We start from the raw sequence: 13,874 nt of genomic DNA, 5'->3' as shown, positions 1-13,874 counted from the left end.
AGGAAAGAGGGAATGAAAGACAACCCACAGAGACAAAAACAAACCTTGTAAGCTAGCAGAGAAACCATGCACAAGTTTTTACGCGCGTGTGTGAAAAGTGTTGGTGACAAAGAAAGTCGCTGTTACACGTCGAGCGGCTCTTGCAACTTTGATGCTCGTGCTGGTTTCCCTTGGTTGACTTCAACAAGCCGGAAGGATCTGTGGGGATACGGCGCGGATGGTGAGATCTGAACTCAAGTTCACTATTGGGGGGGGGGGGCGGAGAAAGGAAGCGGTGGAGAGTATTTGGACGATACAAACATGTGCAAACACACACGCACACACATGCAAACACACACACATATGCAAACACATACACACATATGCAAAAACACACGCACATATGCAAACACATACACACAGACCTGAGGAGGCGTTCGATGAGAGAGACAAATGGTTCAATCCATCGCCCAACAACTTCAAGCACAGCCTGAACACGCGGGTGGGAGTGAGTGGAATGAATCCAGCGTTAGAACACAAGAAGCAACATCAAACACACACACACACACACACACATTATGTGTCTCCATCTCCATCTCCTGCTCCGCCTCCTCCCGTCCTTCCCCCTGTCGTTGCCTCACCGCGATGCTTGACGCGACGTTGATGAGGAAGACGAAGACCGGGTGGAGAATGTCGTTGAAGAGAGCGTGCAGGAGCGGTTTCAGCAGCAAATCCGCAATCAGCGCCAGCGCTTCCACAACAAGCTGGTGGCCAGGCGTACAGTGACGTTGGTGGCGTGAGTACAGCAGGGCAAGACACCCAACATCACACGAACATAACGCGACATGCAAGCACACACATACACATCCATACACCACACACTTGTACACACCACACACACAAGCACACATACACATCCATACGCACACACACACACATACACACCTTTCGGACGACGTAGAGGGCGAACGTCAGGGCCTCCAGGAAGAACATCAGAATCACATCCACTCCAGAACGCAGACCTGATGTGAAGTCAAAGACAGCGAGAGGGATGGAATACACCATGTTTGTCGGATGAGAGTCAGCCACCACAACAACGAGGCTTTGTCCCCCCCCCCCACACACACACACACATGCACCAATGGCACGCGTGCATGTGCAGTATCGTCCACACCATGAAGCGAACAACGGTATTCGACAATGAAAACGCACCAGAAAATGCAGCAGCAAAGCCCCTTCTTGCGTCTGTTTCCGTGCGATCGCCACATGTGTCCACAGATGACGTGTTTCGCCACGTGCGCGCCGTGAACGACGACGGGGACGAGATGGGGTGGAACACAAGCGGCATCCTTGCACATCAGGCAACGGCGTGAATGGACAGATGGCGAAGAAGGAAGCGGAGGGGTGTTTGTGAGGAAACGCAGCTGTAAGCATCAAGAAGACAAGCATACACGCAGATACACGCATGTGCATGCACACAAGCACACACAGGCACACACGTATACCTACCTGGAATGTTCATCCACTGAAGCGCCACAAAAGGTTCCTGCGTTTGCCTGCTCCCAATGCCTGAGTTGCTGTTCAGAAGCAAGGTTGAACTGTCCACTGCTCGTCGCGTCATCAAGGCCAACGTGTACATGTGTGTGGACCTTGGGAGGAATGTCAGCAGCGGTGGATTTGGCCTGTTCTTCCCCCAGTCGTTGCTGTTGTTGGTGCTGTTGGTGTTGCTGTTGGTGTTGCGGTTGCAGTTGCGGCAAAGCGGCTTGTTTTTGCAAGTATCCATTGGATTGGTTTGCAGAGATGGGCGACAGTGAAGCAACAACCGGAGGGGGGCCTGTCATCACTTCACCACCGTACTGTTGTTGTTGTTGTTGTTGCTGTTGTTGTTGTTGTTGCTGCTGCTGCTGCTGCTGCTGTTGTTGTTGTTGTTGTTGTTGTTGTTGTTGCTGCTGTTGTTGTTGTTGTTGTTGCTGCTGCTGCTGTTGTTGTTGTTGCTGCTGCTGCTGCTGCTGCTGTTGGCGATTCTTTCCCATACGGAAGAGCGAACCAAAGCCACGACTGCTTGCTGCAGGTTGGCCTTCTTTGCTGGTTGACTTGCCTTTCTTTCGTGTTTTGAATGGTTTGGGGCGAGGGGCAGTTCGGTGTTTGTCATGCAAGTGCTCAGAGTGCACGTCACCCGCCCCACTCTCGACCGTGTTGCTGTCCCCATGCAACACATCGTCGTGCTGCGGGTGTGTCGGCTGCAGCTGCAATTCATCTGTGACACTGTTGGTGTTGTTGTTGTCACCCGAGCTCGTGGGCGCTGGCGGCATCGCTGCTGCTGTTGAAGATGGCGCTCGCTGTGACGCCGTTGCTGTTTGTGCCTGCGGTGGAGAGGACGGGTCATCCAGCACAGACAACCACCTGGTCGAGCACAAGGTGGGGATCGTGATCGTGATCGTAATCGTGGGTAGTTGTTGTTGTGGTAGTGGTTGTTTGTTGCGGAAGGCATATGCAATGGTGGGTGAGACCGAGAGTAACGTGGTGTCAAGAAACAGCAACAGCACAGCGCACACGCACAGACAGACAGACAGACACACACACAGACACACAGACACACACACAAACACACACACAGACACACACACAAACGCATGCGCACCCTGCGGATGGCTTTGGGGACTTGGTGGGCGGAGATGGGGAGATCGGCTGCACATGTGCAGCTGTCTTGTTCACAGCACCACTGCTGCCAACAGCACTGATTTGCCCACTTGTCGGCTTGCTGACCGCGCCACCGTTACCGCCATTGTCATCATCGTCATCAAAGTCCCAATCGCTGCTGTCGTCGCCAGCAGTCGTGGCTGCCTGTGTTTGGCGCTGTATGGGGGCCTTGGGCGGCTGGTTGGCTGTTGCGGTGTCTGGCAGCTGGTTTGGGGGTGCCGACGTCCTTGGCGATGCTAGTGGTGACTCCTCATCCCTGACAGGCATTCGTGGGTAGGGACAAGCGCACGTGTGCGCGCGTGCATACAAGTACGCACGTATGAGTAGGTGCGTGGGTAGTAGGGTGCGAACATGTCAGTGTGATGACATTTAGCGATTGGTAGAAACAAGCAACCGCGCGTGAGTGTTGCTCATCCGTTATATAAGCCCGCATTGCATCCCAACGTCTGTCATGGTTCATCGAGTTGCACAACCTTGACATCATTTCGTCCCAGGATCCCCAGGAATCTGCGGTGCGTGGTCTTGACTACAGCCATTCACATATAAGCAAAGCACACCTCACGTCAGTGGACACACACACACACACACACATACTTGCATACACTGACTTGCACACCCACACTTGCGAACACTGACTTGCGCACGCGCGCGCGCACACACACACACACACATGCACGCACCATTTCGCTTGGATCGCGCAGAAGAAGTGCAGCTGGTTTACGCTTCTGTGTAAGCACAGCGACATGAGAGAAAAGCAAGCGAGTGACGTATGTGGTCCAAGAACCCAACATTGTCCAGTGCAAAGAGAGCAGCGGAGAAGACAAGTATTCACAAGGAAGCTAGCAGAGAAGCAGAGAGAAGCACCAAACCTACTGGCTCAGGTTCCGTGGAGACGCTTCCGAGTTTCTGCATGTGTGCGTGCGTGCGTGTGTGTGTGAACGTGTGGGCTTGTTGTTCGAATGCAGGTCTGGGATGACATAGTAGCGTGGCGGGCGTGACGCATGACATAGTCGAGTGTCGCATCGTGAAAAGGACACTCAAACACATGATCAGCTGCAGCCTTGGCGCACAACGCAGTCAACAAACACCACGAAGCACACATGCATGCACACAAGCACGCATGCAAGTCGCGCGCACGCCAAGGTGCGTGGCTCTCATGTCTGACCTGCGCTCGAGGCAGCGGCGAATCTTCTGCGTCGACGCTCGGAACGTATGCTGCACCTCCACCGGCCTTCCCTTTGCGCTTTGGGAACCCTGGCAATCGCAGAGAGACACAGCAGCAAGCAGTTTGGTTCCTGAATGAGACAAACCAGCCCACCTGTGGCTGTGCTCAGTGCTCGAGCTGGCAAGTCGGCAAAGCATCCAAGCAAGCAAGCAGCACCGCGCACAGCACCGCGCACAGCACCGCGTACAGCACCGCGCACAGCACCGCACACAGCACCGCGCACAGCACCGCGCACAGCACCGCGCACAGCCTGCATCATGGCAACAGCACCCTCACCTTTCGCCTCGCTTCGTAACGGCATTGTCCAGAAAACTGAATTCAGTGTGTGTGTGTGTGTGTGTGTGTGTGTGTGTGTGTGTGTGTGTGTGTGTGTGTGTGTGTGTGTGTGTGTGTGTGTGTGTGTGTGTGTGTGTGTGTGTGTGTGTGTGTGTGTGTGTGTGTGTGTGTGTGTGTGTGTGTGTGTGTGTCACTCACACCCGCACAAAGCGCGCACACCCGCACAAAGCGCGCACACATGCACACACATGCTGTATTCTGCCTCCAACCTCCGCATGGCATCTTAGCAGTTGGTTGTAGTCGTATGAAATAGACAGGTGGTGGCGGCCTGGACACGGACACGAGCAGGCATGCATGCGCCAGCATCCGACGTCTTGCACCCCAACACGAACACCATAATCACACCAACCAACCAAATAAGTTACACACCAACAAAACGATGACAGTCGAGAATGTACAAGACATACGGTCAATCAATCGATTACATGGACGCGCGAATTGAACACATGTCGCGCTACAGTGCGCACACGCAACCTACCCAAAACCACACACACACACACACACACACACACACACATACACATACACTACACTGCACTCTCTTCTTCGTTGATCTGCGCTTGTGCGAGCAGCCGCGTGAGGTCACCGTCAAGCGACGCAAGGCGATCCGAAATGCCCTTCGTACTGCCGCGCAATTCAAAATCAAAGGTGGCTGTGGCTTCCAGCTCTTCATCACCGCCGCTTCTCTCCAATCGCCCTCCGCCCATGCCACCACCATCACCGCGACCAGCATCAGCATCAGCATCAGCATCAGCATCACCAGTAGTCGCGTGGAGCACACGCGTGAGCTCGTCGTCATCTGCCTGCCCCTTGGCCGCCGCATGCTCCTCGCCAGGGAACGTCACCACGGGCACGGTGGCCAGCACATCCTTCTCTTCCATCTGCGGGTTGGAGTCGATGAACCGGGTGATGGCCTCCTGGCTGTGCTGCAGCTTCATATCCGCCCGCGTCACCACCGCAGCCTTGCCCGCCTTTGATGGTGTCGCCTTCGGGGTCGAGTGTGCATGCTCGTGGTGGTGGTGGCGATGGTGGTGCTGGTGCTGCTGCTTCTCAAGCTTGTGATGCTTGTGGTCCTTGCCGCTGTGGTGCGGGTGTGTCGGCAGCGGGGCGAGTGGGGTGGCTCCTCCCATATCTGCTGCGCGCGCAGTTGCCGTTGTTTGAAGACCTCCGCTCTCTGGCAAGGACACAGGCACGTCATGCGCAGCAACCAAATCGAGGGTGAACAACACACATGCATGATGGTGACGCGGCTGTGCACAAACGGAAGCAACGTTGCTGACTCCGGCAGAGCAAAATGGGCAAGGTCAACGCTTGGCGCACAAGCACGCAAGAGTAGGACGAGCCCACGAGGACAAAGGCAAGGCACAAGAACAAGAACAAGAACAAGAACAAGAACAAGAACAAGAACAAGAACAAGAACAAGAACAAGAACAAGAACAAGAACAAGAACAACAACAACAACAACAACACACCTCGCGGTTTGCGCTTGCCACTGCCAGACCGCCGTTTCCTAGCACTCTGCTGCTGCTGCTGCTGTAGGTCGAGTTGGTCTGTGGACGAGGATCGCGTCTCTGCCAGCCGCTCCTGCTTGCGCTTTCGCCTGCGGGCCTTCTTCTTAGCGGCGCGCTTCCTCGCTGCACGCTGCTCGTCCTGCCACTGCTGCAGCTGCTCCGCCGTCAGCGATGCCGTCTGCATGCGAGGGTCACCGAGACCGCTGAACGACAGGCTCGTCTCAGCACCACCACCATCGCCACCATCGCTACCATCGCGCGTCTCGTCATGCAGGGTGCCGCTCTTGTCAACGTGGCCATCATCATCATCATCATCATCATTGTCATTGTCGTCACTCCTGACCGTGTTGGTGTTGTTGTTGCCATTGTTGCTGTGATCGTGAAGGTGATCACCATCATGATGTTGATCCCCATGACGACGGCCACCATCGTGATCGCTCTTTCTCCTGTCGATGCCATCGCTGTTGCCGCCATGTCCGCCTTGCTTGGAGTCTGTGCGCGTGTGTCCGCGTGTGTCCACTTCGCTCACAGAGGGCGTGGCGTCAACGGGAATAGATGCACGATCCTCGGTCGTTGCAACAGAGACTGCACTGCTTGCTACAGGTGCCACCACATCTTGTTGTTGTTGTTGTTGTTGTTGTTGTTGTTGTTGTTGTTGTTGTTGTTGTTGTTGTTGTTGTTGTTGTTGTTGTTGTTGTTGTTGTTGTTGTTGTTGTTGTTGTTGTTGTTGTTGTTGTGAGGTGTATGGCTGGGACGCGTGGTGGGCAGTGAAGCCAGCGCTGTGGTTTACAGCTTTGCCACCACTGCCATCACCATCATTATCGTCGTCGTCGTTGCCATCATCGCGCCACGGTTGCCATGCGCCATCCTCATCTGCACACGCCACCCGACCCCGCACGCTGCCTCCGTTCCTGCTCGCCCCGTCACCATGACCGTGATCCACAGCCTCGCCATCATGGCCACCATCATCATACTCTACACCCCCGCCCACTGCTTTACCACCACCGACATCAGCGCCCTGCTGCTGCTGCTGCTGCTGCTGAAGCTGTTGCTGCGGCTGCCCTTGCCTGAGCTGAAGCTGCTGGTCGTGCCACTGCTGCAGCCGCTGCTCCTGCTGCTGTAGGTGCCGTTGTAGCGCCTCCTGCTGCTGCGCCACGCGTGCAAGCGCTGCCGTGTTCAAACCAGGCCGCACACGGCCAGGCCGCGCCGCAAACAGGAGCGACACATCACCTTCTCCGTCACCATCTTCGTGTGCATGGTCACGACCACCATCACCGTCTCCGCCACCATCACCATCAACGCTCTCGCCAGCGCGGGCGGTGCGATCGACAGACTCAACGCTGATGGCGCTGCGCATGTGCGGGGAGCGGCGTCCCCGTGTGCTCGAGTTGGCCGAGCCGTCCCCACCACCATGACCATGACCGCTGCCGCTGCCATGACGACGCAGAGCAAAGGGTGAACGCGACAGGTGGGGCGTTTTCGTCATTGATCGAAGCACCCACGGCTGTGATTGCTGCTGTTGCTGTTGTTGCTGCTGTTGCTGTTGCTGCTGCTGCTGTTGCTGTTGCTGTTGTTGCTGCTGATGTTCCGGAGTTTGTGCTTGTTCGTACTCTGGGTGCGGCATGTGTGCTGCCGTTGCAGATGGGGTCGGGGGCTGAATCATCACACCTGGCATGGGACGCCGCCCCTCCACTGCACCGACCCGTGGCTGCATCTGCTGCTGATAGCGGTCGCCCTCGTCTGCCCGCTGCGTCGGGGCCACGCCTCCGTCACCACCGGGCACGGCGCGGGTGGGCGTGGACGTGAGCGGGCCTGTGCTCGCCCCCTCCGCGCCAGTGTTGAGCGCGCGGCCAAGAGGCGACGCTGTACTGAACGCTGGCGACGACGCAACAACCACCGCTCCTGTTGCTGTTGCTGCTGTCACGGCTGCTGTATTGGGTGACTTGCCCGTGTTCGTGCTGTTGGGTGATGGCTGCAGCGGCAACACACCAAGTCCGTCGTCGAGGGCGCGTCCCACGCGCTCGCCTTCCCGCTGCTGGTGTTGGTAAAGCACCTGGGGCGATGCGTACTGCGGACTGAAGTAGTTGTTGCTGGTAGCGCTGGTATTACGCACGTGTGCGTGTGCGTGTGCATGTGTTGGCGTGACATCGCGGCTGCGTGTGTCTGCGCCCATCATGGGCGAGACGTCACGTGAGCGGTGTGACGGATGCTGATTCACGGTTGCTGTGGACCGACGCGTGGATGCAGGGGACACAGACGTGTTGCTGATCGTGTCCGCTGTTGAAGAGCAAGAGCGGGATTGTGCGGAAATGTGGTGAGTTCGTGTCACGTGTTGCGGATGCATGTGCGTGTATGTGCGTGTATGTGCGTGTATGTGCGTGTGTCTGTCCGTCTGTGCGTGAGTGTGTGTGTGTGTGTTTCTCTCTGTGTTTCTCTCTCTGTGTGTGTGTGTGTGTCTCTCTCTCTCTCTCTCTCTCTCTCTGTGTGTGTGTGTGTGTGTGTGTGTGTGTGTGTGTGTGTGTGTGTGTGTGTGTGTGTGCACGGACCGGCTGAGGAGCGAATGGAGGGGGAGCGGTCGGGTCTCATCTTGGATGGTGACGCCACCGGTGACATGACTTTGTCAATCGCGGGCGTCTTTCGCTTGCCTGCAAGCAAGGGCAAACACAACATGTGATGAGAAGTGTAGTTTGCAGCTTGATGTAAGAGGAGAGCATGGGAGGTGCAGCTGAAAAGAAGAAGACATGAATCCAAAAATGAATGCATGCAAAGAACAAACAAACATATACACAAGAACCAAGTCACCAGCAACAAACCACACGATGCCATATGCGTGCGTGCGTGCATGTGTGTGTGTGTGTGCGTGTGTGTGTGTGTGTTCTGTGGGTCTCATCACCTTTCTCCTGGGCGAGCATGGCGTAAGCGGGCGGCAGCTTGCCACCGCCCCAGCATGCCTGCAGGCTTGAGTCCTGCGGCGGTTGCGCCTCCGCTTTCGGCGCCAGCCCGTGGTGCGGTTTGAACACCTGTACGAAAGAGGTTGGAGGGTGGGGGTGGCGTTTGTGTGCCAAGGACAAACGAGACAACGCGTAAGCCTTGCAAGCTGGTTGACTTTGTGTTGTCACATTCAAACAAGTCACTCTATCCCTCTCTACCTCTCTGTCCCTCTTTGCCTCTCTGTGCCCCCTTTGTGTCCGCCACACCTTGAGCGTCTTGTCTGCGGAACCAGAGAAGAGAAGACTCTTGTGAAAGAGAAGGGCGTTGACGCTGCCATCGTGCCGGATCAGCGTTTGTATCAGCAGCCGGTTCTGCAGATTCCAAATCTGTGCATGGAGAGGAGGGAGAGAGCATTGTGTGTGTTCTCAGGATGAGAGTGATGGACATGATGCCATGTCAACGAAGCTACGGCACACACGCACACACATGCAGGCACACAGGCACACAGGCACATGCACATAAATACACATATACGTGCGCACGCACATGTACACGCACACACTCACACACTCACTCACACATTTACACACACACTTACACATTTACACACAAAACACACCTGTACGGTGGCGTCGATGGAGGCTGAGAAGAGGAATTGACCGCAGGGCGACGCACTGAGGGCGTGGATGGTGCCGAGATGGCCGCGGATCTCGCCAACGTGTGCCAGCGTGTCGAGGCGGTACAGGTGAATGTTGCGGTTGTACGTGCCGCTGATGATGTACTGCGAGGTCACGGCAAGGCTGTGGATGGAGCCCTTTGTTGTCTCTAGCCGCTGCTCGCACTTGAACGATGGGATCGACCACACGTGGATCTGATGCACCAATAGCGGGCATGTTGGGGGCGGGTGGGGAAGGGATGAGCGATCATGTCGTGGAAAGGAACGGCCAAAACAGGCTGACATTGGCATTGAAGCGAAAGTTGGAGCAGGTTGGCCAACCCACAGACTTGAGCTGATGGGCGGCTTGACGAACGAGGCACAAAAACAGACTAACAAACTACCCAACACACACAAACATACAAACAGACACACACACACACACACGCACACACGCACATATAGACAACATACAAACAGACACACACACATGCACACGCACACACATACAAACAGACACACACACACACACACACACACACACACACACACAAGTAAGCAGCGAGCTTGAGCGCGTGCAGAAACTGACAACGTTGTGTGTTGCGGTGACAACGACTTGTTCGCTCGGGTCGTGTGCGACGGCGCGGACCCAATGATTGAGATCGTCGTTGACACTGTACAAGCACCGGCCCTTGATCGTGTCCCACACGGAGATGCTTGAGAACGACGTCGTCACTGCGACACACACGCACGCACACAAGGATACATGAGTGCTCATGTAGACGCATACCATACCGTCTTGTGCTGGCGTCAGAACATGAGAGAACAGAGCACCCATGACGACAAAGCCTCTTCCTCTCCAAGCATACACACACACACACAGAGACACACGTTGACGCACCGAGAAAGTGTTTGGCGCAGGTCATGGCAGCACAAATGTGCTCTGTTGCTTGGAAGGTGAGCAGGCACTCAAAGGTAAGGACGTTCCACACCTGACGCAAGTTGCCGTTCACAGGTACATCAACATTAACAGCCATTGTGTCAGCAGCATGGCAGGCGTAAAGCACCACAAACAGCCAACCCCCACCAACCCAACCAGTTTGACCCAACCAAACCCACTACACGTGTCGTCATCACCTTGACGATGCCGTCTGCGTCGCCGCTGAAGAGGCGCTGTCCTTTGCACGTGAGTGAGTGCACCATCGCCGTGTGACTTGCCAGCACATGCACACGCGCGGGCTCGTCCCGGCCCAAATCCCACACGTTGATTGTCTCCTCCGATCCCGACGTGAACATGAGCGTCTCGTATGCCGCCAGACACCACACGGGCCCCGTGTGCGCCCCAAATGTGCCGATGCACTGGAAGTGGAAGGGCATAGCAAGGCACCCGCGCGAATCAAACACATCCTGCGGTTTGAGAAACATGCCCCGCACATGCTGGCCAGGCAGCGCCGAGTGCTGAACGGCAGTAGCGCTGGTAGTGGCGGCTGTGGCGGACCTGCGTGTTCCCTTTGTGGCGGTGGTGGAGGTGATGGATTCAGCCTGTGACGATGGCGCTGGTGACGCAGTGCCGTTGGATTGCACGTCGGCACTTGCTGCTGCCATTGTTGGTCTGCTGGCATCACCACGACCTTGCCCATACATCGGGCCGCGCGCAGTGTCTTCCTCCCCGACTTCCCCAAACTGCTGCCGTTGCTGCTGCTGATGTTGATGGTCTTGAGGGTGGTGATAGGGTACTGTCATGGCATCGGTTAGAGGTGTCTCACCAACACCTCGGCCTCCGCGCTGCCCACCGTGGTGGTGCTGCTGCTGGTTCCAGTAGTGCTGCTGGCTTCCACGTGGGTCGCGGGTACCCGCGTTGCCAACATCGCCATCACCATCCACACCACCATCAACACGAGCACCACCACCATCAATTGCACCGCCATTGCGAACAGCATCCACGGAAGAGACAGGTCCACGAGGCGTGGCTGTTCCCGATATCGCCAACGCGCGTGCTGCCGGTGACACGTACGCGATCTCCACACCATCTTGCTCTGCCATGGTGGTCGTCATCATTGGCCGGCCATCTGTGGTTGGTGTCGGTATCACGGTGGCGGATGACGACGATGGTGTTGCGGTGGCGGCGTGCTGGCCATTGGTGGCGGTTACGGCCCGCTGCAGCCCTGTCTGCTTCATCTCCATGGCAGATATGCGACGGGTAATCTTCTTCATGTTCTCCGCCAGGATGTGGAAGCCGGCCTCCAGCTCAGAGAGCATGCGCCCTTGCTGCGCCAGCGGCGAGTTGGCAAACATGCACGTCTTCTCGTGGTGCGCCATGTCTGCTGGATGGCCCCGCTGCCGGCAGCCAAACACGTTGTTGCGACACTTGGTGTAAGGGCACGTGGCCAGGTGCATGTGCATCTGGTCAGCAGGGATGAGGCCACAGCGCTCGCTGTTGCGACAGGGCCGCGGCGCACATGCGCACGCGGACCTGTGTGCCTCAACCTCTGCACGCGTGCCTGTGAAGCGGCACTTGCTGGAGAAGCTGATGAAGCCAATGCGCCTCGCATAGCGCGTGAAGACGGGTGCTGCGTCCTCTGGCACCTCCTCGCTCTCCACCACCGTCACATATGGGCAGTAGAGGGCAACCAAGGCGACCTGCTCCTCAATGGCAATGTTGGGGACGAGCGGGGTGCCCTGTAGCACGATGTTGTGGATCGGGCACGTGATGGCCGCCGCTGGCTGCTGCTGCTGCTGCTGCTGCTGCTGCTGCTGCTGCTGCTGCTGCATGGACGACAGCGAAGCTGATGACGGCGATGCTGATGAGAGTAGTCGTGGTTGAGGTTGCGGTGAGAATGCTTGCAGTTGGTGAGGTGGGTGTGATGGGTGTGATGGGTGGGAGGACGTGTGTTGGCTGTGCGAATCATACTCATGACCGTGACCATGTCCACCACCATGACCAGCATCATTGCGTTGCTGTGCGTGAGGTGAAGTGTGAGTGTCGCCGCCGTTGCCGTCGTTGCCATAACCTTGGCTGTGTTGTGCGCTGTCTGCGTTCGCAAGCGCAGCATCAACGTCGGTGGTCTGTGCATCTGCAGAGAAGAGTGGGGATGATGCAGATCCCCCATGTGAACGCTCCAAGGTTTGCTGCTGCTGCTGCTGCTGCTGCTGCTGCTGCTGTTGTTGTTGTTGTGGCGGTGGTGACAACATGCCACCGGGAGCCGTGGGGCTGCCAAAGCTGTGCTCGGACCGTTGCGGATCCATCATGGATTGGGTGAGGCGGAGCTGCGATGGCGTGCGGTTCGTGTCGCTTCCATCGCCATGGCCAGGGGGACGGGTGTACAGCTGTCCCGGCGTCGATGCGGTTGACTGCGGCAGCCGCCTGTCTTGCTGGCGGCTGCGCGGTGTTGCTGGCGGCTGCACGCATGCTCGACAGAAAGTGTGGCCGCACGCGACGCTGATGACTGGATCGACCAAGAGCCCGTGGCAGATGCGGCAGAGCAGGGCAGGTGGTGGCGCATGGAGCAGCAAAATCTCATCTGCTGCCAGTGCAGGCTGTTGTTGCTGCCCAACGGCGGCGGAATGTGTCGACATAGCAGTGCAAACGAGAGCCCCTTCTGTGTGTGGAGGCGGGGCGATGTGGGAGAGAGGCAAGGTGAGGTGAGGTGGCGGAAAGGGGAAGGGGGCAATCAAAAGCGCTAGCAAGCAAGAAGCGTACATGAGAGAACACCTTGAACAGAAAAACCAACCACATACACGCAGGGATGCACTCACAGTCAAACACACACACACACACACACACACACGCATTCACACATACACACACACATACACACACACACACACATACACACACACACATACACACATACACATCGCATACAAGTGCTGGTCAACCAGCACTCGCCTTCTTGTGGGCTGCTGCTATCTCTTCAATCAGCGCCACCTGCTGCTGTTGCCAAAAACAGGCACAATTGGCGATTGGTCGTATTTTCCTACACTTTTCCTGGAGCACGAAACCACAACAAACACTTCCTCCACCACTGACTGACAAACACACAGATCTCTCCCTTCCCCACCAAGCTTCAAAGACGACGACGACGATGAACACGGCGTTTGCTGTTGTGCTGGCGGCCATGCTTGTGGCAGTGGCTGCCGGCGTGCCTGTGCAGAAGATGCACCTGCACACAGATCCCACGGTCATGCGCCTGCACAAGGAAAACCCTACCAGCATCACCCTGAAGTCCTTCAGCTTCTCCGACTGCGGTACGTTGTTTGTGTTTGTGTTGTTGTTTGTGTTTGTGTTTGTGTTGTTGTGTGTTTGTGTTTGTGTTTGTGTTTGTGTTGTTGTGTGTTTGTGTTTGTGTTTGTGTTTGTGCGCGTGTGTGTGTTGTTGTTGTTTGTGTTTGTGTGTGTGTGTGTTTGGTGGACACGTTGCATGTTTTTTCACTGCCATGCTTCTGTTGATATTCGACATATACCTCATCACCTTCACACCTTGACACAGCCCCATCCAGCGCCCCTGCCCACGTTTCCAAGCTGTCCATCTCCCCTG

General features: G+C 56.4%; 3 protein-coding genes across 3 annotated transcripts in view; 1 reads left to right on the top strand and 2 right to left on the bottom strand.

Annotated features, from left to right (window-relative positions):
- Positions 1-122: 122 nt before the first annotated feature.
- Positions 123-4,205, bottom strand: PTSG_03579 (uncharacterized protein; the record flags this gene model as incomplete). The annotated part of the gene is made up of 12 exons (XM_004995253.1): positions 123-198; positions 405-469; positions 621-743; positions 925-1,001; positions 1,192-1,328; positions 1,489-2,382; positions 2,621-2,935; positions 3,153-3,205; positions 3,360-3,404; positions 3,553-3,585; positions 3,845-3,933; positions 4,181-4,205. The coding sequence occupies 12 exons, from the start codon at positions 4,203-4,205 to the stop codon at positions 123-125; spliced, it is 1,932 nt and encodes a 643-aa protein (XP_004995310.1).
- A 233-nt stretch (positions 4,206-4,438) lies between these two features.
- PTSG_03578 (uncharacterized protein) lies at positions 4,439-13,287 on the bottom strand. The gene is made up of 11 exons (XM_004995252.1): positions 13,227-13,287; positions 12,349-12,936; positions 10,475-12,138; positions 10,239-10,329; positions 9,927-10,072; positions 9,302-9,553; positions 8,949-9,068; positions 8,645-8,771; positions 8,298-8,396; positions 5,713-8,028; positions 4,439-5,414 (listed from the first exon to the last, which is right to left on the bottom strand). Exons 2-11 carry the CDS (start codon positions 12,911-12,913, stop codon positions 4,768-4,770), a joined length of 6,027 nt encoding a protein of 2,008 aa, XP_004995309.1. The 5' UTR covers positions 12,914-12,936; positions 13,227-13,287; the 3' UTR covers positions 4,439-4,767.
- Positions 13,288-13,319: 32 nt separating this feature from the next.
- The window catches only part of PTSG_03577 (uncharacterized protein), a 1,988-nt gene continuing 1,433 nt past the window's right edge, over positions 13,320-13,874 (top strand). Inside the window, exons 1-2 of the mRNA XM_004995251.1 lie at positions 13,320-13,585; positions 13,827-13,874. The exon at positions 13,827-13,874 is cut by the window's right edge and continues 8 nt beyond it. Of these exons, the coding sequence (XP_004995308.1) occupies positions 13,423-13,585; positions 13,827-13,874 (211 nt within the window). The 5' untranslated portion in view covers positions 13,320-13,422. The remainder of the gene's footprint in view (positions 13,586-13,826) is intronic.

Source organism: Salpingoeca rosetta (genome assembly GCF_000188695.1).
Source record: "Salpingoeca rosetta unplaced genomic scaffold supercont1.8, whole genome shotgun sequence".
In the NCBI taxonomy this organism is placed as follows: Eukaryota; class Choanoflagellata; order Craspedida; family Salpingoecidae; genus Salpingoeca; species Salpingoeca rosetta.
Note: the sequence above shows the minus strand (reverse complement) of the source record. Positions and strands in the feature narration are given on the sequence as shown.

What these genes read in the sequence shown, in the direction of transcription:
- PTSG_03578 (XM_004995252.1), bottom strand. Translation starts at nt 12,913, where the DNA reads ATGTCGACACATTCCGCCGCCGTTGGGCAGCAACAACAGCCTGCACTG. An exon ending in CTGCGCCAAACACTTTCTCG is followed by an intron (nt 10,073 to 10,238) that starts GTGCGTCAACGT and finishes TGTGTGTCGCAG; the next exon opens with TGACGACGTCGTTCTCAAGC. An exon ending in CCATCGACGCCACCGTACAG is followed by an intron (nt 9,069 to 9,301) that starts GTGTGTTTTGTG and finishes CTCCATGCACAG; the next exon opens with ATTTGGAATCTGCAGAACCG.